This window comes from Pan troglodytes, chromosome 9 (assembly GCF_028858775.2).
Source record: "Pan troglodytes isolate AG18354 chromosome 9, NHGRI_mPanTro3-v2.0_pri, whole genome shotgun sequence".
Classification (NCBI taxonomy): Eukaryota; Metazoa; Chordata; class Mammalia; order Primates; family Hominidae; genus Pan; species Pan troglodytes.
The window spans coordinates 130,417,809-130,443,465 of record NC_072407.2 but is presented as its reverse complement, the minus strand read 5'-3'; the positions used below and the strand labels follow the sequence as shown (position 1 = coordinate 130,443,465).

Sequence of the window (25,657 nt, the reverse complement as noted above, 5' to 3'; positions counted from 1 at the left end):
GTAGATAAGAAATTGAATCCAAAATTAAGTTCAGATAATTTGCCCAAAGCCATAGAGTTTTCAAGTCATAAATTTGATCTTAGACCTTTCTAGTTGCCAAGGCCTACCTACTTAGAATCCATTTGGAGAGAAAACTTTCTAACATTCTTCTAAGAGGTCTTGATTCTTGGCACATTCTTCTGTGTGATGTGTTCTCTGTCAGGCTTGTCATTATAGGGGCAGGAAGAACGCACTCATTTCACTTATGCATATCTACCATTGGGATGTGTTAGTGGGAAAGTAAAAAAAAAAAAAAAAAAAAAAATTTCACCTGATTTCCATGGTGCATTCTCAAATCCAAAGTAGAACATGAAAGGTGGCTAGCCAAATTTACTAAACTTGTGTACAGAATTGGTGCTTTGGCCCCCACTTTCCAGATTGGACAATTGAGGAATGAAGTGAGAGCTCCACCCCAGCTTGAGAGTTCTCCAGGGAGGGGATGTTCAGAGGCACAAGCCTAGGGCTTGAAGCTACTTGATGCAAGAGGGACGTTTGTAGAAAAGTAAACACACACACAGAATGAATCAGCATCTCCACGGTGGACATGATGTTAACCTCTGATTCAATTGGAGATTTTTAAAAATAAAGAATCTATTTCTGGATTTCTGAAGGTCTCTCTTGCAGGGAGCTTTGTGGCTTTTCCATGCCTTCCACCCATCCTCTTCTGTAATGGATGATCTGATGAAAGAACTTTGAAATTTCAGGCTGACTGCAAAGTCTCCAAAGGATCTGGGGTGCTGGGTGAACCGAACAGCGATTTAGTTTTTTTAATGAGATTGGGCCCTGGGTGACTTGCCGCTGGTTTCTCCTGGCTTTGATCAAAATGTCTGCCTAGTGGCATGGTACAGGCAGAGAGTGATGAGCAAAGATGATGCAAGTCTTCAGTTGCCCCCGACTGCCTTGGTTTGTAAGAAAATATTTTCAGTGTTTTTATGGGCAAACAAGTTCTAAGGAAGTAATACTTGAATTTCCAAAAGCTGGTGCAGAATACACACTAGGCTCTGCCTACACGAGCTAGTCACAAATCTCTTTACGAATCTTCTCTAAATTCCTGTTCTAGAGGAGCCTAAATGAAATTCGCCTTATTTAGTAATTGGTTCTTGGTTCTTATATTTGTCAGGTGGATTTATTTATGCCACAGGCTTTTTACCATGATCTTATGATACAGAGTTTAGATAAACCCTATTTCTCTTTGGGTACCTAAGCCCTCTAAGACAAAGGAGAGGGATTTACATTTAGGGTGCTTGATAGTAAGTAATTGAGTCCCTGAATCACACAGCGTCCCTTTCATTATGTTGGTTATAATGATATTCCTCACTGGAGGCAGCACCATGTCTTGAAAGAGCAGAGTTTTGAGGTAAGACAACTCTGGGTTTGAATTCAGGCTTGATCTTTACTAATTTTTCCTTAGACAAATTATTTAACTTCTGTAAACCTTTCTTTTCTGATCCTTACAAAGGAGATAATAATAAAGAGCTTTCAGGGCTGTTAGGATGAGAGATAATTCCTGTGAAAACTTTTATACTTTTTCATTGCCACAGGAGCTCAATAAACCATTATCTTGTAGGTCACTAAATTCTGTACAAAAGTTCATTGCTGCTGTCGCTGTTATTACTTCAGCGGTTGTTAAAACTGTGGTTACTGTTAACCTGGTTACAGAAAATTTTCCACTTGACACCTCCATAACCAAGTGGGCCAGAGCCGTCCCTGTGGCCAGTTCAATTATTTTCAAATGCCTCTCACGCATTCTTACCGAACGTGAGTTAGGGCTTGAGTTATGATTCCAACTCTAAAGCATTATTTTTAGACATTGCCCTTGCCACTTCAACAAGGCAGTTTTTTGGAATTGATGTTATCAGGATTTAAAATTATTTTAATTGCTGAAGTACCGTCCTCTTTGCCCTGGAGTCTTTTCTTTTCTGGGAGGTGACCCAGCCATTCAAGGTTTAGGAGAAAAACTCTGTACTTGATAATACAGCCAGGCAGGATTAGAACTCCCGTTCTCCCAGGCGTCATTTCCTGAGCTAGGCTGCTGCCGGGAAGGTCCAGGTCAGTGAAGACCTGGCAGCCCCCTGAAGATAATAAGATTCAAGACAGAAAAAGCCCACCGACCTTTCCTTCTTTGCCACAGCTGTCCCTCCTGTCCCCAGTAAATGGCCATCGCAGTTCTAGCAGGCTTCCCCTAAGGAAGATGTCTGCAGGAACCATGCACCTCTGGGGTTTGCTGGTTGCTGATTGCAATGGTTGATTTATAGCCAGAATCTGGCACCTAGAAAAGGGGATCCTGCGTCTTTAAACAGCTGTGCGCCACTGTGTGTAAATGTGCTTGCTAATCCAGTGACTAATTCAGTATATTATAAAGCAGCACTGAGCCGGCTGCCAAGGCAGGGCTGAATCCCAACTGGAGTGGTGTGTAAGGCTCAGAGAATTATGTCTTGAATTCTGCCACACCACCCGTCGCTGAAATCTCATCTGGTGTGTTCCCTGAACCAGCGCTGGCCTTCTGGTTCCTGTCTGCCCACTCCGCTCCCTCTCCTTCCCTCTCCGTCCCTCCATCCCTGCCTTTATTTACTCATGGAGGGTGGAGCCCAGCTCGATCTGAGTCAGGGCCAGGGAACCAATCAGAGGTGCTCTGGGGCATTCCAGGGGCAAAATTCATGATCCCTTTTGGAAAAGAATTTCCCCAAAAGATCCCTGGCATCACAGTGTTGTGACTGCACCTTCCTCAGTTCCTGCGCAGTGAGCCTTCACCGCCCCCACACCCCACCGCCCTATCAGCTTTTCCTCTGTCTCCCCCACCAGGGACTGGAGGGGGAAAGAGCCCTGTCTGATGGAGACTTCTTCCCCTTGAGAATCTTATGCATGTAAGTATAAAGATGCACATATCACTTTAAAAGAGCACTCGGCAGCCTTTCCTGGGAGCGTCTTTAGGGTAGGGAACTTGAGGGATTTTGTTTGTCTCCTAGAACCTGTGGCCCTTCCTCTTTAGTCTTCACATAAGTGGTCCCAGAAATTGCAGATACCAGGTGTCTGCCTCTGGAAATGGCCCGTGCCCAGCCTCTCCCACGGTCGGTCTCCCAGTGAGCATCGCGGGGCTTCCGTCTCACAAGGATTTCCAGGTGGCGGAGGTGGCCGTGGGAGATCTCATCCTCTCGTCTTCCCTTTCAGTAATGCCACCAACTGCCAGGGGCGCCATCCTGGACACCTTGCCCGCCTTCTGTCCCTCACGCCCTACACCCGGGACATCTTACGTGCACGCCTTCCTACCCCCTCCCCTAGTGCTTCTGGACCCGGCCAGTTCACTCACTCTGCATTGCAAAACCTTCCGCTTCAGCCGTGATCCCAGCACTCATGGTCTGTTGTGAGCATATAGCGATTGCTTCTGTACTTAGGCGGTGTTTGCTTCTCCCACTAGAGGGAAACTCTGCCTGAGGGATCTATCACCAAGGTATTCATTGTTGGGCTCATAGCAGTGGGCCAGTAGCTCTTTCTCTAACATTTACTTTTTTTTAAATTGAGATATAATTGATATAAGATAAAATTTACCATCTTAAAGTGTACATGTCAGTGCATTCCAGTACATTCACAGAGTTGTGCAATCATCATCAACGTCTAATTCCAGAATGTTTTCATTATTCCCAAAAGAAGCCCCATGCTCATGAGCAGTCAGTAGCTCTTTCTGAAAAAAAGAATGCTGTCCAGCTGGGATGTGAGGAGAAGGGCTCGTATTCCCGATCTGGAGCTTGGAGCACACACCTGGGGGAGCGCTGCATCTCCCCAATCTCAAGGGACTTTTTCAGTCCCTCCTTCCTCACCACTCAAGCCCAAGGTTTATTCTGAGGGCTCATTGGTTAGGCTCCACTGTGTAGTGAGCTAGTGTCGTCTGGACAGAGATAATGAGCGCTTTCACCAGCTGCATGCAGACAGTTCAGTCCGGGGAGCTTGGGGCTGTGGTGGCTGCAATTTCCTAATGGCTTCCTGATGAGGCAGAGCCATTTATTAGCAGCGGATGAGGGCTGCACATCCCAGTCTCTCCCTTTCTCACCTACCCAGGCAGATGGAGAGTGGCTTAAGCTCCCTCCGCCTTTTGCATTGATCACTTTTTGTCTGCTCGCCACCCATTGGTTGGTCTCGCCCATTGATCTGGAGATTGGGTCTGCCTGACGACTTACCACCCTCTTGAGCTTGCTACTGGGAGAGGCGTCTGAGGCTGTCTGCCCTGGGTCCGTGTGGGCGAGACTCTGGGGCAGCAGCAGGAACAATAGAATGCTGAAGATTGGGTGTTTGGGGCCATTAAAGAGAAGCCCATTGGGAAGGAGAAGAAAAAAATCTGTGGGGTCTAGAAGAGATCACAATGAGGTGGATCTTTCCTGGAACCCTTAGGTCTCTGCATTCCGACTGCATTTGCCTGCACAACTAGAGCTGCTTGTATTGCTTCAGGCCATGGCCTTTCTGGGGATCAACAGATAGCTTCATTAATTAGATAGATCAGATTCAACTTACTGGCCAGTGCCCCTGATATTAAGTTCTGGCTTTGTCAGTGGGGTTTGTTGTATTCCCTCAACCCTATCACCATGGCTCACTGACCCTATTTGGAATACCAGCAGGACTAGAAGGGTAGTGGTGTAAAACCTTTAAATGATATGAGGCACTCTGCCTTTCAGTGCTTTTTAGATAAAGGTTCATAGATCACTGAAGTTAACTGCAGTCTTCACTCTTTCTGGATTGACAGGAATAGCACCCTCAAATTTCAGAGCCATCAGACACCATGGTGTCATGCTATTGGAGTTGACTGTTGAAAGTTGCTTAATATCCCTGGTATGCAACAAGGACCTTTGCTAGGAGGAAGCTTTTCCACCTTAGAGTCTGACCATTAGTATTCCAGACTTATAACCTGAAATAGGAGTGGATAGCATCATGAATCTGTAAAATCCCATCATATTTATTAGATCTTTGGATGGCTCATTCCTCTGTGATTCTTAATAACTTGGGGAGGAGTAGTGTTTATCCAGAATGATGAACCAGGACTTGATGGTAGTGAAGATATAGGAGAAAGCCTCTCCCTCCCAGTCCACTGTTGTAAGTAAACAGCAATGGTGTAGAGGAAAAAAAAATCCTGAGAGGGAGCCAAGAGTTCTAGAATTAGTAACCAGTGACTTAAGGCAAGTTGATGTCACCTTGAGCTTCATTTTACCCACCAGTAAAAGAAAAGGTTTGAACTAGATGACATCGAAAGCGTCTTCTAATTCTGTATTCCAGGAATAGTGTAAGACCCCTGACCAGTGGCAGAGCTTGGCTCCTCCTTCTCTCCACTTTTCATTCATTTTATAACTATGTCTGGTTGCAAGGAAAGAGAACATCCCTCCAAGGAGTTGTTAAAGTTTTATAGCAAATTCTGTAAATTCCTCTTTTCTGCTTTTTGGTCCTGGATAAGGCTTTATGCATCCTATAGCTATAGTGAGGGCGGGATAGAGGGACAGAGGCAGGGAAATGTGTGAACACACCAGGAGAGGACTCGGGCTGATAGTTATTGCTCCAGGCCATAAAAAAGGCCAAAGCCAAAGAGATATAGAGGCCAAAATTATAGATTAGGTAGGTCTACACAAACCTTGGGGTAGGCTCGCATGATAGGTTTAGCAGTGAGCCTAATGGTTTAGGGAGCATAAGCATGCTCCCTTCGAAGCTTCTCTCTCTAGGCCCCTCCTTTTCAGTGCAGGAAACTTGAGCTGGGTCCCCACAATTATTGCCTAAATCCCCGAAGTCTCAGGATTTCTGACTCCTCATTAGGGACATATATTTAGATTTACTGCACTGTGCGGGGCCTGAATTCCATTAGATGTGCCATGTTGGGGCGGCACCATCGGTTTTTGGTGTGTTTAGCTGGCGTGCTGGTATTTTTTGGAGCCTGTGATAGGCAGAGGGATGGCCATCTCATGTGCTTACCAACATGCTCAGGGTGGGGATTTCTGCATCTTCTCTGATGTCAGCCTTGCTTTAGGATAAGAATGTGTGTCTCTCTGCCTTCTCCTGACTCCTACCATGTGGTTCCCATGTGGCTCTTGTGAATTACACTGGGATGATTCAGCAGGGCCCTTAGAGAAGGGAATAATTAGTCTGTTGGGAGCAGGGGATAGGGGAGGAGTCAAGGAAGCAGTGTTTGAATGAAGTACTGTACCAGGTCAGGTGACCTATAGATCACCCACTTAGATCTTCACAGTTTGGTCTATTTTAGGTGGTCAAATGCTTCATCTGAATTTCAGTCTCCACCATTTGCTTAGCATGAAAGATGTACTAGTATGTTTGCTTGTTATGGGCTTGTGCACATTATCTGTTGTCCTGGTAGTTCAAGTTTATGAGCGCACCCTCCAGATGGTCTGGACCCTGAGCATCATGACACACTTATGAAGTTGATGAAGAGCATGTGGGGCTGGGGAAGGAACGTGATGCATCCCTTTTAACCATTTCTTGGCTCCTAGGGTTCCTTGGCCCTAGAAGTATCCAGCATGTGCCTGCTCTGTGCTTAAAATTTTAAGTTATAAAACATTTAACTGTTTGCTACTAGTTCCCTCCCAATGGGTTGACATTATCTGGGATGTTGTCTGTAAAATATTTTAAGCTATTTAAAGGAAAAAGAGAAAAAAATCTTATTTAGATTTTTATATCTCCTTACATGTTGGTTTTCCAGGAACAAGGTGGGAAGTTAGTGACAGGAACTTGAGGCATGAGTGGAAATCTGAAGTTACTGCTCAGGGGATCTCTTTGTTGAGCCCTGAATTTCTTGCCTCTGGGAGATTCCAGCTTTGCACGTGGGATTCTTAAGGCTATAAGGTTGGACTGGATCCAGAGGGTGCAGTTGCTTACTGTTGGTTGCGCATTAATGCTAAGGGCTGTCGGTGGAAACTCACAATGAAGGCATGCAGGAGGAGATGCCTGCAGGGGCTCACGGCCTGTGCCTCCCTCCCTGTGCCTTCCTCCCCAGCCCAGGCTCTCCTCATGTTCAGTTTGGTGTCTGTCACAGGCTAATCTACTGATGGCTCTTTTTAGTAAGCCTGTAGGAGGATTAAGGATACAAGTAACACAGTTTGGGAAGGATTAAAATTGAGTATCTCTCCAAAGCCATATTAGAGCAAAAGATGAAATTCCAGAAAATAGAGATACCATCAAAAAGGGGCTGAAATAAAGGGAAGAAGAGATTGTCCCTGAGATGTAATGCATACATATCTGTGAATTTCAGCTCTTGGCCTCTTTATTTGTCTCCAAAGAAATGAGGAGGGAACTTTCCCAGGGAAAAGCTCCTTTGTAATGCTCCTAAACATGTATAATTAACAGACCTAATAAGACTGTTGTTTCAGAAACCATAGCGTTGACCTCCATCGATTGGTTATTTTTTCCTTGGCATTCCCACCTTCCTGCAACCTCTGTACAGAGAGGCCTTAATTGCTTTGGGCTGGGCAGAGCAGCAGTTACTTTTCTCATCTCTCCCTTCTCAGCAGTGGCTGTATTTTAGCAGAAGGCAAGCAAGCTTAAGAGAACCTTTAGGCTAAGAAGCAACTATACGAAGAAAAAAGAAGCCCATTTCTAAGCAGGCAGCCTTGTTGGTGACCTCATCTTCCTCCCAACTTGGGTCCAGTTGGAGCTGTGCATACAGGGCAGACTTCCAGTTCCTCCTGTCTGGGACTAACAGTGGCAGATATAAATAGACCAAGACTTTGTCTGTAGCCATTGTTCTCTAACTGCCCATTGTTTCTAGAAGCAAAGCAATGCTGTGGCTGCAGCTCTCTTTCTCTCTCTCTCTCTCCACCCCACCCCCTTTCTCTGTCTTTCTTTATTTCACTGTACAGGGGTCTGAATTCCAGCTCAGCCATTTGTACTATCAGCCACCTTTCACTTGCCAGATGCTTAGAAACTTGGGGGGAGAACTGGCTCCACAACTGGGAGACCAACTGAATATTGTAACCTCATATTTTGATTCCAGTAATGCTTTTGTCTGAGTCTTTCCATGATATATTTATGGTCAAGACAAAGATATGTGGATCTAATGATAGTAAAGTCAGGAGGATTTGTAACTGGTTGAGCAACTATACCCAACGGGTCTTGATTAATGTGTCAGTGTCAGAGTAATGCATGGTCTCTGACGTTATGTTATGGGGATCAGTACTTGCTGGTTGCCTTTTCAACATTTTTATTAGAGGCTTAGAATAGAGAAAGATGCAGAAAGCACACTTAGTGCATTGCAGATGGTGCAAAGCTGAGAATGACAGCTAATAGGACGAGCACAGATTCAAGGTATAAAAAGTTCTTAGAAACATGGATCGAAACAAAGTGAAGTTAATATGGATAAATGTGAAGCCCTGTTGTGAAGTTAATAAAATTCAGTCAGTAGGTACAGAACTGGTTCAGTATCACTTTCTATGGAGAGGTCCTGGCAATGTCCTTTGAGTGGCTTTTGTAGTTAGGCTGTTAGATCAGTGTTGTCTTAGTCTGCACCAGTCAAAGCTTATGGAGTAAGATGATCATCTCATTGTTCCCATTTAACTTCTGAGAAGCACGATGTTCACCTATGAATGCTTGTGATGCTCTTCAGGAACGTAGGCTTAGAGGAATGCTTCTAGGTGGAGCGAGGGGAGTGGCCAAAAACCATGCCAACATGAATGGTTGAAGGAACCACGGAGTTTGGAAACCTGGACGGAAGTGATGATAGGAGGAAGAAAGCAGGGGAAAAGCTGCCAGATAAGGACAAATTCGCTTTGTGCTTGCTGATCTCTCAACAAGCAAAGCAAGGGCCTATTGATAGAACTCATAAGAAGGCAGATTTAAACTCGTTGTGTATAATCATTTTTAAATAATCATTTTGGCTTACAAGTGAAATTGTGTAGCTCAAAAAGGATGGGGCAACCAAATGTCTTAAGTGAGAAGACTTCTGGGGAAGTATGGTGGTCGTTCTTCAGGTCCTGCCCTGCCCCTCATGACCACTCATCATCAAGTACTCCTCTGTGGATCTGGAAGCTGGAGCAGGGTGTGCACGCATACTGTGTTGCTTCAGTGCCTGTGGCTGCCAATATTGAGAATCCTTGTCTGCTGTACTGGGAAAATGGACTTGCATATTCTTATTTTTCATTGTGGTTTCCCTGGGTTGAAAACAGACAGTTGCACTGTGTGAATGTGTATGAGTATACTTTTTCCTTCTCAGTCCAGATTTATTTATTAAAAGAAAAACACATCTGCATAAAAAAGCCTTAGAACGCAGGAAGAATGTCCACTTTGTTTTTCTTTCTGTAGCACCGAGACATGTGGGGTTTCAGCTTCCTCCAAGAAGTTTTTGAAGACTGGCTTTCATCTCAAACAAGACTTTTTCCCATTGGAAAAATGGTCCTTTTTTGGTTTAAAAATGTATTTATATAATGTATAAATAAATAAGAAAGTTGAGAGAGAATTTCCTTTCAAAATTGATGAAAAATTGTTGCTTTCTGAACATCATTAATTGGGAGTCGGTTGTTGCCTCTTCCCAGGCCATTGCCACTCTGCATTCTGTTTCTTTGTTCTGGTTTACAATTTTCCAATATTCCCTTTCTCTGCTTCCTGCTTTCTTCCCTCTCTCCTCCCTTCTTGGCCAGCTCTCCTCCTCTGTCTGCTTCCAGCTCCAGCCTTCTCCCTTGGCGGCTACCCCCATGGCCACTGCACCACCTTCCTAGCCCCCGTTCCTCCTTCCTTTCTCTAAGCCTTTCTTCCTTCTGCCCTTCCTGGGCTAACTTTGAACGACTGAAGCCCTCACTGGAAGAGGCCTGTCTCTGTGTTTGTTTCCTGCGTGGGAGGGAGAGGCAGGCCTTGAGAAAACAGTTCAAAAGTGCAGAAAAACTTTACCTCTTCCAGCCTAAATAAACGGGCTCCACTCCATTTGTTTGCCCAGATTTTTCATTTGCCCATGGAGAAAACTCCTCATCGTACACCTTGCCCAGCCTGGCCTTCTTGGTGATTCTCAGCGCCACTCTCCCGATGCCTGTTTTACCCCCCGACCAAGTGCCAAGTGGGCCCCGAGCCGAGGTTTGACCAGGCCAGTTCTGGGTAGGACGTGCAATGGAGCCTGCTGTCGGTAGAGAGTCTCAGGGATTGAGGTTCTTCCCTGCTCCAGAAAGAGCTTTTTCTAGAATGAAAATGTTGGAGAAAATGAAAAAAGAAATGTTATCATGCCCCATCATTTTTGCCTCATTTGCTTTTAATTCTGTGAATAGGTGCAGGGAGAAAACACGTGGTTTGCGCGTCTGAAGATGTGGGATTGAATCCTTGTTATATCACTTTACTGGTTTGATAATCTTAGTTAAGTCACTTAAGAAACCTTTGTGAGCCTCAATTTCCTCACCTACATGATAAAGATAATACTACATGTGCTTGTTTTGAAAAATCATACGAGAATATTCAAGAAAACACTTTCTAAAAGATACAGTTCTAGTCAAATAGCAGGAATGATAATTATAGGTGGGAGTTAAGTGAAATTAAAATAAATTGGTTAGCCCAATTCATCAGCATCTGCAAGATCTCAGAGGATGAGGCCTCAAAGGCTATTATGTAAACCAGAATTAGTGGAAGCTGGGATTATAGCAAGATGTAGTTGTCAGATATTCTCCATTGTCTTCCTGGGTGGGGTTATCCTATGTCATGTTGGTACCAAAAGCCGTATGCTCCTGTCATGAGAATTTTAGTGAAGGCAGGGCAGGAGTTTTCCTCATTCAGAAGTGTAAGATGTGGGAAGAACCAATAGGATGCAATGTGGTTCTCTGCAAATCCATGGAGACGAAAGAGCCCAACTCATTCTTTCCTCCTGAGTAATGTAGAGACCATGGCTCTGTGTTTTTCATGATAAAGAAGTCACACTGTTCTGGGACATTTAGGAACTATAAAGTATGTCATGTGGTGGGAGTCAGGTGTAATTATCTATGCAGGAAATGCTTTGAAACATGTGAAGTACTTTGTAAATGGCTTGAAATGATCATTTAAGAAGCTTGAATGATTCTTTAATGTACCCTATGGAGGTGGTCCTTGCACACAGGAATCATAATCTCAATAGCTAAAACTTCCTTTTAAATTGCTTGAGTGTCGTTAATTTAGAGGCCCATAAATGACAATTAAAACGCAGCTTGGATTTTGGCAGATTCCAAACACATAGAAAAGAGTTCTTAGCATAAAATTATACTTTTGCTTTGTGCCATATTGGTTCTAAGGTGGAACTCTTAGGACGTTTTTGCAACCAAAAGGCATCTTAGGTGCATTGGATTCATGTAGTTCTGAAGTGTCATGGCAAACATATTTTAGATGCTTATTGCTGCAAAAAGTATTTTCCCCTTAGCAGATTGGAGGATGCAGAATAGGTAAGAAATTAGTCTATTCTGTTAGGAAAAAATGCCAGTTTCAGGGGATGTCAATTTCCATTTATATCTCAGAATCTGATTTTTGCATTTGTTTTTCTTATTTTCTCAGTCACTTATTTGTACCTGGAGAAATTGCCAGGTTCCTTCTTGATGTTTCTGTAAGCATTGGGAAATAAAATCTTTTTTTTTTAAGTCTTTATATTTTATAAGATGCTTTTCAGTATAATCAAGTAGCCAATGATTTGTTGAGCACCTACTATGTCTTAAGCTTTGGCATTGTCACACATAGTCCATTTAATCCTCACAGCATGGTGGGTAGAGCATCCTAGAGAATGAAAGCGAGCTTCATCTGAGGGGCTTTGAGACCTGGTTTATGTACCTTCACTTGCCAGGCTGCTAGAGAAAAACACATATTTAAAAGCCTTTCCAGCAGGACACATTCATTCATGTATTTCCTGTTTTAGGCCATTTGCCCAATGTTTAGGGTGGGAGATTTGAACTAGTCTAAGGAATGAGCGAGAAAATTTAGCTACAGGACCCAGGGGGCAGTTCTGCTTTCTGGCTGGGATCCTGGAACGGAAGAGCCTCTCTGGGTTTCCCTGAACACCTGGAATTGATTTGGGTTTTGCTCTGACTTCGAAACATTTGCTGAGGTGGAGGATGGTGGAGGAGGTAGGAAAGAAATAAATCCAGTGATTAAAAATAGCTTGTGCATGTCAGGTGCCTGAACGAATTTGGGAACATGCCTGCAATCCCTTTTGTCTGGCAGGTCTGAACTCCGGCGCTGCCGAATTACAACTGCTTTCATTTGTTTTTCCTGCTTCCCTACCATGTAATGGTCAAGGGCTCATTGGAACCATGTGTGAGCCTGGTGAGTCACCAAATCCTCAGGACTTCAGTGGTAATAATGTGTTAAAACTCCTTTTGGGGGATGGGGCAGGAGGTGGATGAAGGGAAGAGGGAGAAGTCTGAGGTCACTTCCTACAGATGTTCAGTGTGCTGAGCCCTCTCTACAGGCTTCTTTCTCAGGCCTGGCTGCAGGACCTGAAACCAGCTTCTCCATGCAATTTGGAGCTGCCTTGCAGGAGACCATCTCTTTTGTCTTAGGGCAGCTTCCCTCTGCGGAGAGGCATCTCCTCTGAGTTGGCACATTGTACCCAAAGAGCGTGCTTTCCCTAGTGACTGTGTGCATTGGCAGCAAACCGAGATACTGTAACTTGAGACTGGCTTGCATTTTTGGTCAGTCAGGTCACTGGAGGGTGAATTGGGGATTTTCTATGCAGCTTCTTCTCCCTTCTTTGCAGTGGTTTTTATTGGCTGGTGACTTCGAAAGGGTTAGGTATTAAAAGAAGTTCAGAAACCCAGTTGTATGTTTCCTAACTCATATGAGTCTCTTCCAGGTCTCATAGTGTCCTGTTGTTTGGGACAATAATAGACGGTTTGGTTGGGATGGGTGGCCTCAGCATGGGCACTGAGTCATTTATTGCTTCACTCTTGCTGGAGCCAAGAGTCCTGCGTGTCCCCCATTGTGTTGTCACATCATTGGGTTTATGAAAATACAGCCAAGGGGCTGAGGAGGGACACTTGCCTCCCTTCTTTGCATTAACCTTAGCCAGAAGCTTTGTGGATTATAGTACCTCCCTAAGCTGGAAGTCCTGCCTGCCCGGTTTCTAGTGCCTATCACAGGAATCACTTACCACTCCCTTCTACTCTACTTCAACCCTGCCTTTATATGAATGAGAGAGGGCAATAGAGACTGTCTTTCTTTGAGATTCCTTTGCACATTCTTCTGAGATCATTAGCTTTTTTATCAGGAGAATCCTCTTGTAGACCAGTGACCACCCTCCAGGGGTCATCAACTTCAGAAGCAGAGCTGTCAGTGTGGCTGCAGCCATTTCTCTATTTGTGTTGGTCTGAAGGGGTAAAGGCACCTTATCTCCTAAACTGGGACTTGTTGTCGGCAGTTTGGCAATGATATTACCTTTCACACTGCCCTTCTGTGCTGGCCAGAACTCCGAGCCTTTTTATTTGTTTTGTACACTTTAGTTACAGTTGTAAGTTCATGAGGATGTTGACCATTAAGAGGAAATATCACTGCAGCCTTCTGCTTGTAGGAAGTGGAAGTCCCTGGAACTGGCTTACCATCTTGATTTGAAATCATCTCTGTGATCCAACATTGGCACTTTCCAGATCATGACAGTGTTGCTTTGAAAGAAGTTCTGTGGTTCAAGTGGGCCAATGCATGAAATATAGACCTAGATTTAAGCATGAGAGAAAGTAACTTGAAGGCTTTTTTTCTTTTTCCTTGAGTTTATTTGCCTCTTATTAAACTTTAACTCTATGATCTCCCTTTATCTAAAAAATATCCTTGTGACAATGAAATATTTGTGGGTGAAATGACTTGTTGTCTGGGATTAGGTGTATAATTCTTCTGCGTGTGTGTATGGGTGTGCATGTGTGTGGAAGATGAAATAAAAACGGGTAGTATTGATAAATTTTGAGTAGAGTTTCTCTCTACTTTTATGTATGTTTGAAAATTGCCAAATAAAAAATGTAAAACTCTATGAGGGATATAGACACCACCTATGAACAGACCTCTTTTCAAAGTGAATTGAGTAAGTGACTTATCCAGTGTGTCTACACTAATGGCGTAAGTGAAATCAGAACCTATGGATTTTGATCAACAAGTTATCAACAATGCACGCCCCTCTCTCTCTTTTTTCTTTGTCTTTAGAATCCTATCTTTCAGTTTGGAGAACTGTTCTTTTATCCTCTCCATGTGGACCAGAAGGTTTATTCTTGGTTTACTTTCACTTTAAAAAATATATTTCAGTAAGCCTTTATGTAACAAATTAAACTTCTGTTATATGCAAAGTTGCCCATTAGGTTGAGTCAGGGTTGGACAGAGAAGGAAGCCAGGTTTTCACTTAACTCATTTGCTTCATATGGAAGGAAGCCTCAGTTGCCTGAGTGCCAGGAAAAGAAAAGATTATAGTTGATTCTGTAAATGGCTCTTAATTATGTTCTTACGGGGCTAGCTGTATGAAACCCTGGGTTTCTTGGAATAGTTTTAAGTTTTTAATCACTCCTAAAATCTTTCAAAGTAGGAAAGGAAAAGTCCCATTTTTTTTTTTTCTCAGCTCTGAAAAATGTTAGTTTTCCTGGATATCTGATCCATTTCTGTTTGCAGTGGAATAGAGAGAAAGACCCTGAACTTTAAGAGTTAGAAGACTGGCTTCTAGCCCCAGCTGGTCCCTCTTGGCCTTGTGACTTTAGGTCAAGCTCTTGATCTCTCAGGGCCTTGATTTCCTCATCTGTGAAATGGGGACCTTGTGATACCTTTCCGGGCCCCTCCAGTTTTATGGTTAGAGGATATTTTGGAATAGTGTATGTGAAGAGTCTTGGCAAACTGTAAAGCATTTCTCAGGTATAAGGCATATTACTCACTCTTAGTATTTCTTTCATGCTGCTATTGAGTGTGACCATACCCAACACACATGACTGGTATCATAATCTGATGGGGTTGGGCCCAGTTCAATGGTCATGCAAAACTGGGACATGCACCTTGGATTTCTTGTCCTTGGCTGTATCCCTCATCTCCTAACCCTAGGATCCCAGATGCTCCAGTCTTCCCATGATCATTGATTGAGAATAGTGAGAGCATAAACTCATGAGGTCAGTAAGGCCAGATGTCTTGAACTTCTTGCCAAACAAAAGCCACCTAGTGTTTAGATTCTGTGTACCATTGTTGGTAAGAGCCATTCGGTTTCAAAGAACTGAAAAGAGTGGTATGAAAAGACACATGAAACACCCTGGAAGGTTCTTGGAAACTGAACAGCCCGTAACTTTGAGTTACATGTAAGTGAATGGAAACCCTTGTTTTACATTTCACTTGAAACATCTATGAGGTGGTTCAGGGTTAGGCCACAATGAAAAATGAGCAGATGTTTCCCTGCATTCAAAATGCCACTAGCTTATTCTTCTGTAGATTCAGAGAAAGCTACCTGCTCACTTCTGTCTAAATACTGTGCAATCTCCTGCAATGGTTATTTAATCACCAGCTTCTGCACAACTGTCCTTTCAGAGGTCTAGGGGAATTCCTATAAATATTAACTGAAATTTGGGGTCCCAAGGAATAATCAGTGGGCAGGAAATCTAATATAATTGCAATATATTTATGTCCTCATTTTCCAGTGCATTGTGTTTAGAATCTCCACTGTGTTGGCGTAGTGTTTCTCCAGGCCGGATTCTCAGCATTTTGAAACAAATATGTTATTTGAATTTAAGATATTGTAATTATTAGCACAAAGGAGATTTCAGTATTTTTCCATAAAATATAATTAGTTAATGTCTATGGAGGTAGTGATTAACTTCCAGACACTGATTCTAAAATTAGAAATATTTTGTACCTAATGTAAAAATATTATAATAGGTGATGAAGTAAAGTATTTTAAGAGTAAAGAGATATCTGCTTAGGCTAAGTCATGTCAGATTTTTCACCCGTGTAATGATTTTGTCATTGTTTTTGATGAGTATAATGAACAGAACTGCTACAGTCCGCAAACAACATGAAGGGAATTTTTGAATTAGTATTTTATATGGTGAGTTTATTTTCTATTTAATATACATTTTTGAGCGTGATTAGTCATCACTTAAGAGCAATGCTCACACAACCGAAAAAGACAATCTTTGCCAACTGTTCACTTACTTATAGAAGGGAGTTTGACTTTTTTTTTCTTTTTAAACTACAATTCCACACTTTATAGGATAAAGTTCTGACTTTTACATCTGAATCCTTTGGCTCCAAAGACAATGCTGTGCCTTCTCTGGAGCTGATCAAGTCCAAATGCAAGTGTCCTAAGTGGATAGGGATGGTTTCCCCCAGCTGGGATGTGAACCCTTTTTTTAAAGAGATCTAGCACTTGAGTCTCACAGGCAGAGGGGCAGAGCCAGGCACCTCTGATGGGGCCCCAACAGCATGTGGACTGGGCTTGTGGAGATGGCATTGAGGTGGAAAGGCAAAAGTAATTCTAGCTGCTTTCCTGGGAGAGAACAAGTGAGAACCCAGAAATGCCTGCCCCCTGACAGGAAGCAGAAACCTACGTGGAGAATTGTCAGCTCAGCAGTCCTGTCCAGACCACACTGCCAGGGCTTGTGGAGTTACGGGAGGCAGACTCAAGGAACTTCTTTTTCAGGCTTTCTGCTGTTGTCCTTGGCTGTCACCTCACACTGGCATCCCACTGTCCCAGCTTTCATGTTGAGAAGATTCTGGGGGCCTCCTAGTCAGTCTCATTCTTCAGTTCCCGCTACAGCAGAACCACTGCTTGTCCATTTGGCCTGGCCTGTGTTTTCCACATGTGTTGTCCTGGCCAATTTCCGCCATCAGTAAGGTCCTTTTCATCAAGTCATAAATCTAATGGAGGGAACAAACACACACAACAAAACCCACACAGTTCAAGTTAATGAATTTGTGTTGGATGGGGGTGAAGGGAGGAAAGTTGCTTCAAATTTGGAAAAATTTAATTCACTCAACATTTGTTGATTGACTTGTGTGTTTAGCCATGTGCTGGGAGCTGGGGCTGCTACAGTTGTTTCTTCTCTCAGAAGCAATACTCTCTGGTTAACTAGAGAGCCCTTTTCTCTAAAGTAAAACTGATTTCTACTCTAAGGGAAGACATTTCTGGACCTGCCGCTTAGCTGTTCTTGGAGGTGTAGAGTGGGGATGGATGGGGAGCAGCCATGTGTTTCTTAGTGACTCATTTGATGATTACTCCATTGTTTGAAGGGCTGGATGTTATGTAATCAACATTCTATCCCCTCCCCCAATTACTTCCCCCTAACAATCTGGGATTTTCCATCATTTTGTTAACCTTCCTGGAGACATGTTGATTTTTTCCACTAGATTTTTTTGGGCATGTCCCAGGGCAACCCAAACTTACCACTCCCTGGAACTTCAGATTCCTCGTCATTGGCAAGGCCTGGAAGAGCAGCTAGGGAGCCCTTCTGTTCTTCCAGGGCACAGCCTGGACTCTAGCAGTTTCCTGACAGCATCACTAAAAGCAAACAAGAGAGAAAGTGCCACCTGTCCTTCTTTTATGCAGTGTAATCTCCACTTAGTTCGACATTCAGAGGCAATATATTTGCTCCTTTCTTCAGAGGTTATCCTATGCTTAATTTCATTCAGCCCATAATACATTGTTTGTGTCCGGGGAATATTTTTTAACCAAGCAAAGTTTAGAAATGGCCAATTGAAGAATTTCTGTAGTAGCCTTGCCTGGAACTTAGTCATTTTATAAGTCAGTTTCATGGGATACACTGAAGATTCAGGTTTCTAGAAATCACTTTGGTAAAGTGTATCACTGTCAAAAGGTAACAGGAAAGCTAGTAGGGATTCTCAGCTCATTTCTTTGCTTATTCACTTTTTGTGGGAAATTGTGCCTGGGGTGAATTCAGAAGATGTTTACGTTCAGCTATATTTATGTACCAACATCGTGAACATGGTCCGCAAATACAGGAGGATCTGGATGGACATAGCAGAGATTAAGGTGCATGTGGGTGTAGCAAATGATGATACATTTGCAAATCTGCAGGCTGTAATGCCTCACTCTTCTTCACTACTGACACTAACCAAGCTTTATAGATTTTTCGTCCTGTATGCACTTCAAGTTGACTCACTTATGTTATCTGCCTTGCCACTTTTGTAGTCAAAGCCACCATCTTCTCTCACCAGGACTGGTGCAATAACTTTCTAAAATGTCTTGCTCATCCATTCATACTCACCCCCTAAATCACTCTTTACAGAACAGATAAGGTGATCTTAAAACAAAATGATCTTTTTGTAGTTGATGCTGATGTCCCTGCTCTGAGGACTACACTTTGAGAACCACTGATCTGGAGTATTCTTTTCTTCCTAAATTCTCATGCATCCTTCACAATTCACGTCAAACGTCTCTCATCTTCTAAGGGAGGCCTTTCCTGTTTCCTTCAGACTTCCAGCAATTCCTGTTGCACATTAACGTTGCATCATGTACTTCTCCTTTGAAGCCCTTATTGACATTGCATTGAAACATTTAACTGTGTAGATAGATTTTTAGTGGCTGAATCTACTGCAAGAATCAGATAGCTAGCTCCTGTAGAGACTATTTCTGTGTTGTTCACTGTTGTTTCTTTAATTCCTTGCACAAAGCAAGTGCTAATCATTTGTTGAATGAATATTGTTATTTCATTTTCATAGGTAACTGAAAGTATGTAGTAACATTAATATTCTCGGTAAATGTGAAAGATAAGCAGGGACTGTGTATAAACTAGTAGAGGTGTTCAGGAAGAGTAAACATATTTGTTTGTCAGGGATGCAGGACATTTTAGACCTAGCACAATGTGGAAAGCCCCTTAAATGTTGCCTGCTCATGCCGGCACAGTGGCTCATGCCTATGATCCCAGCACTTTGGGAGGCTGAGGCAGGTGGATCACTTGAGGTCAGGAGCTCGAGACCAGCCTGGCCAACATGGTGAAACCCTGTCTCTCCTAAAAATAAAAAAAACTAGCCGGGCATGGTGGCACATGCCTGTAATCCTAGCTACTCAGGAGGCTGAGGCAGGAGAATCGCTTGAACCCAGCAGGCAGAGGTTGTAGTGAGCTGAGATCACGCCACTGCACTCCAGCCTGGGTGACAGAGCAAGACTCCGTCTCAAAAAAAAAAAAAAAAAAAAAAAAAAAAAAAATTGCCTGCTCTGGTGCTCTGGTGAGGATGCTAGCACAGTTGTTTCTCAGCTTGCCTTCTCACAGCACATTTGTAATGTTTTATGATTGGTTCATTACCTATGTAATTTTTGTTATTCATATGCAATTTTTTCATGCAGATATGGAATGTGCAGATGTCCCACTATTAACTCCAAGCAGCAAAGAAATGATGTCTCAAGCATTAAAAGCTACTTTCAGTGGTTTCACTAAAGAACAGCAACGACTGGGGATCCCAAAAGGTATGGTTTTGTAGTTGGAAAAAGAGTGGTTGGGGTCAGACCCTTTGGGAAGACACATTTTCTCACCTGGAGTGTGTGAGGCAGACGTTACACTAACCACATTGGAGTCAGCAGCTATGGGCCATGGCTGCCATCTGTTCGGACAATCATGACACACATACTGAGGCTGCCCCATCTCCTGGGCTTGTTCCTGCCATCTTGATATGAAGACAGTGGTCCTCAAACTTGCCTGCACACTAGAATCAGTTCTGGATCTCTTGGAACAGCTCTGATGTTGGGCATTACACCTGCTGTCATCTGAACTTCTAAGTGTCATTGGTGGGTGTAGCCAGGTTAAACCTCAGGTCATGTATGAAGATCGCATGTTATCAATATTACAGTGCTACTCAAGCTATAGCTTATGATAAGTACAGACTTTGCAGAGTATCTGGTATAATACAGGCACCTAATAATGTTATTACCAAGTGCCATTTGAATGAATGACTACTACTAATTGCTACAATTATTACCACTATAATTGGCTAAGATAAAAAATAATTGAGAATAATAGTCTCAAGTATATTATAAGTTAAGAGCAGGGAGAGGCATGAGCAATCTCTTGTTATTATTGCTATTAAAGAAGCCATTTGTTCTGTTCAGGGCTTTAAAAAAGTCCAGTGGGAATAAGGCAGTGAGAGAGGAGATTCATGGAAATCTTTGCCTGCAAGGACAGAGAATACTCACGTGGTACTTTTTGGCTGGCAGTAGTGACCTCCTAGCTGGTGAAATAGAGAAGGCAGAGATGTTGAATATGGAGGGGAGGGTTATGGAAGGCACTTAGTGATGTGCAGGCTAGGCTGATGCTTCCTCATTCGATGAATAAAGATAGCATTCTCAGCTAAATTCAGCTCCTTCAGTGTCCTCTCTGAGGCTTGGATAGGAGTTAAAAGCCCGACCTGCTGGATCTTCATCTGATCTCTTTCCTCAGACCCCCGGCAGTGGACAGAAACCCATGTTCGGGACTGGGTGATGTGGGCTGTGAATGAATTCAGCCTGAAAGGTGTGGACTTCCAGAAGTTCTGTATGAATGGAGCAGCCCTCTGCGCCCTGGGTAAAGACTGCTTTCTCGAGCTGGCCCCAGACTTTGTTGGGGACATCTTATGGGAACATCTAGAGATCCTGCAGAAAGGTAAATATGTGGAAACAGAGAGAGGTGGAGGTTATGTGGGGTTGCTGTGAGAGTAGGTAGGGGGCGCACCCAATGGTGGGACGTCAATGCCTTTATCTGTGGGCATCCTACTGTAGGACGTATGTGGGAATGTGCCTAGTACACTGCTCAGCATACAGCAGGTACTCTTAGATGAGTGTAATTTCTTTTTCTTCTACATATTGGGGGTTCAGATATTAATCTTCAGCAAGATTGTACCACTGAAGCTTCTTGGATTGCAACATTCTAATCCAGGTCCTTATCTCAAACCCATGCCCTGTTTGAACAAGCAGTGCCCACAGCCAACCCAAGAATAGTTTTTGTTTTTGTTTTTGTTTTCTGCAATCTTAATACACACTGCCTTGATGCATGCCCCATAATACCTGATCACATCCCGGGAAAGCTTAGCTTCTGAGACCATATTAATAAGACAGATTTCTCTGCCCACTAACTGAATTGGAATTGCAGTAGTACATCATACCTTTTACATCTGGAGCAGGAACTGGGGTTATATCAGGACGCTATGTTGCAACCTTGTAATGACATGGCCTCCCTTAACAGCCTCTTCCAACCTTTTTGGACCAAGTGACTCATGTACCACAGTCCTGGCTGAGTATAGAAACAGCAGCAGGCGGCAAACTTGGGTGTTTTTGTGCTTATTTTTTTGAATTTTTTCTTAAAATAAATTGCAGTTACCAGCAGTCAGCAGTGCCCTCCAGCTGACTGTAAGCCTAGAAGCCCATTGCCCTCTCTAACCCAGGCCCACCCTTTCCCTGTGGTCATCAGCTCTAACCCTTGGCACAGACGCTGGGGGAGGGGAGCAAAACTCAGGATTAGCACTTTTACCCCACATTATACCTTCCTTTGGTTAAGAATATATTCCATTATGCAGTGCTCAAGAGAGACCCAAACTAGATTTCTCTGTGCTCAAAAGTGTTATCTTTATTCCTTCTTTTCACCTTCTGTTGAAAAATAAGACATAAAGGAACACAGGAAAGAACTAGGTAAGTCTTTCTGTGGCTGCTTTTACCGAGGATGGCAGGCAGATGCACAGGCTTCCCCAAAGCACCGGCATGTTCTCCGTGCACAGACACCCACTCATAGGTGTTGACATGAGCGACCTGTTTATAGAGGGAAACGACATGGCAGGCTCCTAACAGATCTGATTTGACTGTTGACTTCTAAACACAATAGCAGATTCCATCAGACTGTGTAACCCAGTATATTCTACTAAGAGGCTGTTTTCCTCCATTTATCACAATGGAGCTGCCAGGTGTTTTGGGCTATCTAAGCCCATCTCTGATTGTAGTTACAATTAATATCTCTATCAGGTCTCCTTGTTTCCAAAGTGCTTTCAAATACATTTTCTCTTTGGATTATCAAAATAACCGTGTGAGATAGTAAGGACAAGTCCTATTATTGTCCTTGTCTGTAAAATGAAGCTCAGGGTAGGCGATTTCTTCAGTATCACTCATCTCCTTTTCTTCATTTTATTTCAACTTTCAATATATTTTTATTTTATTTTATTTTATTTATTTTTTGAGACAGAGTCTTGCTCTGTCACCCAGGCTGGAGTGCAGTCGCGCGATGTCGGCTCACTGCAACCTTCGCCTCCTAGGTTCAAGCAATTCTCCTGCCTCACCCTCCTGAGTAGCTGGGACTACAGGCGCATGCCACCATGCCTAGCTAATTTTTGTATTTTTAGTAGAGTCAGGGCTTCACCGTGTTGGCCAGGATGGTCTTGATCCCTTGACCTCGTGATCTGCCCACCTTGGCCTCCCAAAACATTGGGATTACAGGCGTGAGCCACCGTGCCCACCCTCAATATATTTTTATTTAACTTAAAATTTAACATCCCATCCTGTGCTTTTTGTATAATAATGTGGATTCACGGGGGCCTTCTGGCCCCTAAGACTGGTTTGGCCTCACTTAGGGTAAAGGAATAATGTAAGAACATTTAAGAGAATTAGGATATGAGTCAGTATGTTTGAGAGCAAAAGTCAAAAGTCATATCTTCCCACCCAATATTCTGTTGAGAGAGGCAGAAAGAATTCTCCCTCTTCAGGTTCAGTTACTTGAAGAGATGAGCATGGTGTTTGTGCTGAGGCTACAGCTTTTGTTCTGTAATTAAACTAAAGCAACACAGCAGCAAAAGAACATAGCTGTTTGGGGTGGGGTGGAAGGTGAAAGGTACGGGGATGTTTCAATCTGATAAACTGCTAAAGCAAAGTTTAATCATTTTATCTCAACTGGGAACTGTTTTTCTGTGCAGGCATAAACTTGTTTTCCCATCAGACTTTGCTCCTAACAAGCTATCAAATACCTGAGGAAAAACCCAAACCCATACTCTATGTCAGATTCTTATGGTGAAATATAATCAGACTACTCCATACAAGAATCGGAGCCATGGCATTTGTTCCAGGGTAATTAGAGGATCCCAGGCTTACTGCAGGGTCATGCAGAGCTTTCTGTCCGCAGGTGCTCTTCGTCTCCCTTCCTCTCCTTTTCCTAGGGGAGTTGGCATCCGGGCAGGAGTTTGATTGGGTTGCTCTTCTCTCCCTTGACACAAGCGCAGTCGCATTTCACCAAATGGAGTCACCTTACCAGTGTCCTGCTTCTTGTCTGGGCCTGAACTTGAAACCTGAGGGCAATGGGAAAAATACAAAACAAAAACCAGACATCTGTTAGAGGAAATGGAGAACGTAAAATCTACGGCCTAAAGACTACAATATATTTTTGAGAAGTTTTGAAATTGATTAGTTTGGGGGTTGGGGATTGATCCTGCTAACCTGGGATGTACTCAAGCCTTTGGCTATAGTGTGGTCGACATACACGCAGCACGAATACATTGAGAATGAATGCTGAATGCCTTCTCAGCCCTTAGAGATTACTCATGGATTCTCTTTCCAAGATACTAAATCCCATTTTGCAGCTACTGAAATAATAACCTTAGTCATATTTTTTTTATTTCATCTTTAGACAAGGCCACAGTCAGGACAGACTCAGATGCCAACCCCGTTAATGAGTATGCAGATTTCCTAGAAAAGGGGTTGAGATCATTGTGGTCTTTGCATCCAAGATCCTTTTAGGCCAAGCATGACTTGAATATTGAGCTCTTTGTTCCTTCCCTATCTGTTCATTACAGAGGATGTGAAACCATATCAAGTTAATGGAGTCAACCCAACCTATCCAGAATCCCGCTATACCTCGGATTACTTCATTAGTAAGTTCATTTCTACCGCTCTTCTCTCATGATAATAGCAAACTAGGAAAAGATCCCTATCTCAGTGAATCTCAGGCTCCTTCATGGTAATTCTATCAAAAAAAATATCTTCTTAGATGTAGACTCTTCTTTGTTACTTTATTTTATTATTTTCCACAAAGCACAAAGTTTCAACCTATATATATGTTTCATTAACCTACCAAGTTCCTACACACTAGGATCCTTCTCTGATGTCTTCACCTGAAAGTCATGCAGAGAGACTGCAACTAGACCCCTAAACTTTTGTTCCTATTTGATACTGTGCACTACGATGGCCAAAAGAGGGTTGGGTTAGGGATTTGATCTTGGTCTTTGTTCTTTCCTTTTTATTAGTGGAGATGGCAGCATTTCCTCCAAAATCCTTCTTTAAGAGTGTGCTATGCAGCTTCAAATTCTATTATAGGAAATACAGTCTTCTCCTTTTTCGTGTAAGATACCCAACCATACTGAAGAGATGGCCTGAGGGAAAGAATGAATGTAGGCCTGTTGCACTAATGTAAGCTCTGAGATATAGGACCATCTTATCTGATGGCTGTGCTTTTACAGGGAATATGAAACAGGTTTTATTTTTTTCATTTTATCTTTTTACGTTATTACAATTTTTATTCTAGTGACACAATGATATTAACTACTCTGTGTCAAGAGCTTATTGTGTGGGGAATGTTGGTGGGCATTTGACCTCTATCCTCATTTCATCTTCATCACAGTGCTCCGGGAAAAATCGCAATCACCCCCATTTTATAGATGAGGATATGAAGTCAGGAAATCAATTATCTTGTCAAGGGCTAAAGCTGTTTAGTAGTGGACAAGGTTAAAAATGCAAGCTTTTCTGATTTAAAGTATTTTCCCTTATTCTCTAAGGAGCTTGTTCCACATCATAGGGCCCTGTAGATGGTGAAAACTGCTTATTTTAGGTACAAATCTCTCCTCTCTTTAATTGCAAACCCTTTGTTTCCAGGCTATGGTATTGAGCATGCCCAGTGTGTTCCACCGTCGGAGTTCTCAGAGCCCAGCTTCATCACAGAGTCCTATCAGACGCTCCATCCCATCAGCTCGGAAGAGCTCCTCTCCCTCAAGTATGAGAATGACTACCCCTCGGTCATTCTCCGGGACCCTCTCCAGACAGACACCTTGCAGAATGACTACTTTGCTATCAAACAAGAAGTCGTCACCCCAGACAACATGTGCATGGGGAGGACCAGTCGTGGTAGGTCATATTTCTTCTCTAAAAGCTCTTGGGTTTACAATAATTACCTGACTTTGTGAGTTTTTTTCAGGTTCCATTTTTTTTTTCTTATTTATTAGAACTGTAGATTCCTCAGTTTCAGCCTTCCCATCTTAGAATGTCCAGATACTAAGAACTTTCCATCGTGGTGTTTTAGCCAAGTCCATTATTATGACAAAGGCCATGGGGTCCACAGTGAAGTCAAAATCAGGCAATCTAAGAAATTAAATATCTTACTTGGGCAAAATGTTTTACTCAATAACTCTAGTTGAATTTGGTCATTTTGAAAGGTATGCTCTATTTTCCTTGAGGAGGACATAATCAAATAAAAATGGTTCAAGTGGCCACCCTGGAAAACCCTTAAGCTTAGCATGTGTCCTGGTGCCCCTCCCAGAGGACTCCTGGGTCTGACTGTAGATCCTAGCTTAGTACCTGGAATGACCTCTGCTGGCCAGCCTGGGATCTTTAGCCTCCTGTGACTTTTTCGGTTTGGGAAGATACAAGATGGTTAACCAACGGTTTATTTGGAACCAGTCATCAGCAGTGTGGTGAAAGTGTGTATTTAGCTAGAGGACCAGGGAAGGAGGTGGCCAGGGGTTTCCA

General features: G+C 43.1%; 1 protein-coding gene across 4 annotated transcripts in view; it reads left to right on the top strand.

Annotated features, from left to right (window-relative positions):
• Positions 1-25,657, top strand: part of ETS1 (ETS proto-oncogene 1, transcription factor) — a 128,351-nt gene that overhangs the window by 77,321 nt on the left and 25,373 nt on the right. For all 4 annotated transcript variants that reach the window (XM_016922254.4, XM_063784605.1, XM_016922255.4 and 1 more), the window contains 4 exons: positions 19,262-19,381; positions 20,349-20,549; positions 23,713-23,790; positions 24,788-25,036. In XM_016922254.4, coding sequence (XP_016777743.1) covers positions 19,262-19,381; positions 20,349-20,549; positions 23,713-23,790; positions 24,788-25,036 — 648 coding nt within the window. The remainder of the gene's footprint in view (positions 1-19,261; positions 19,382-20,348; positions 20,550-23,712; positions 23,791-24,787; positions 25,037-25,657) is intronic.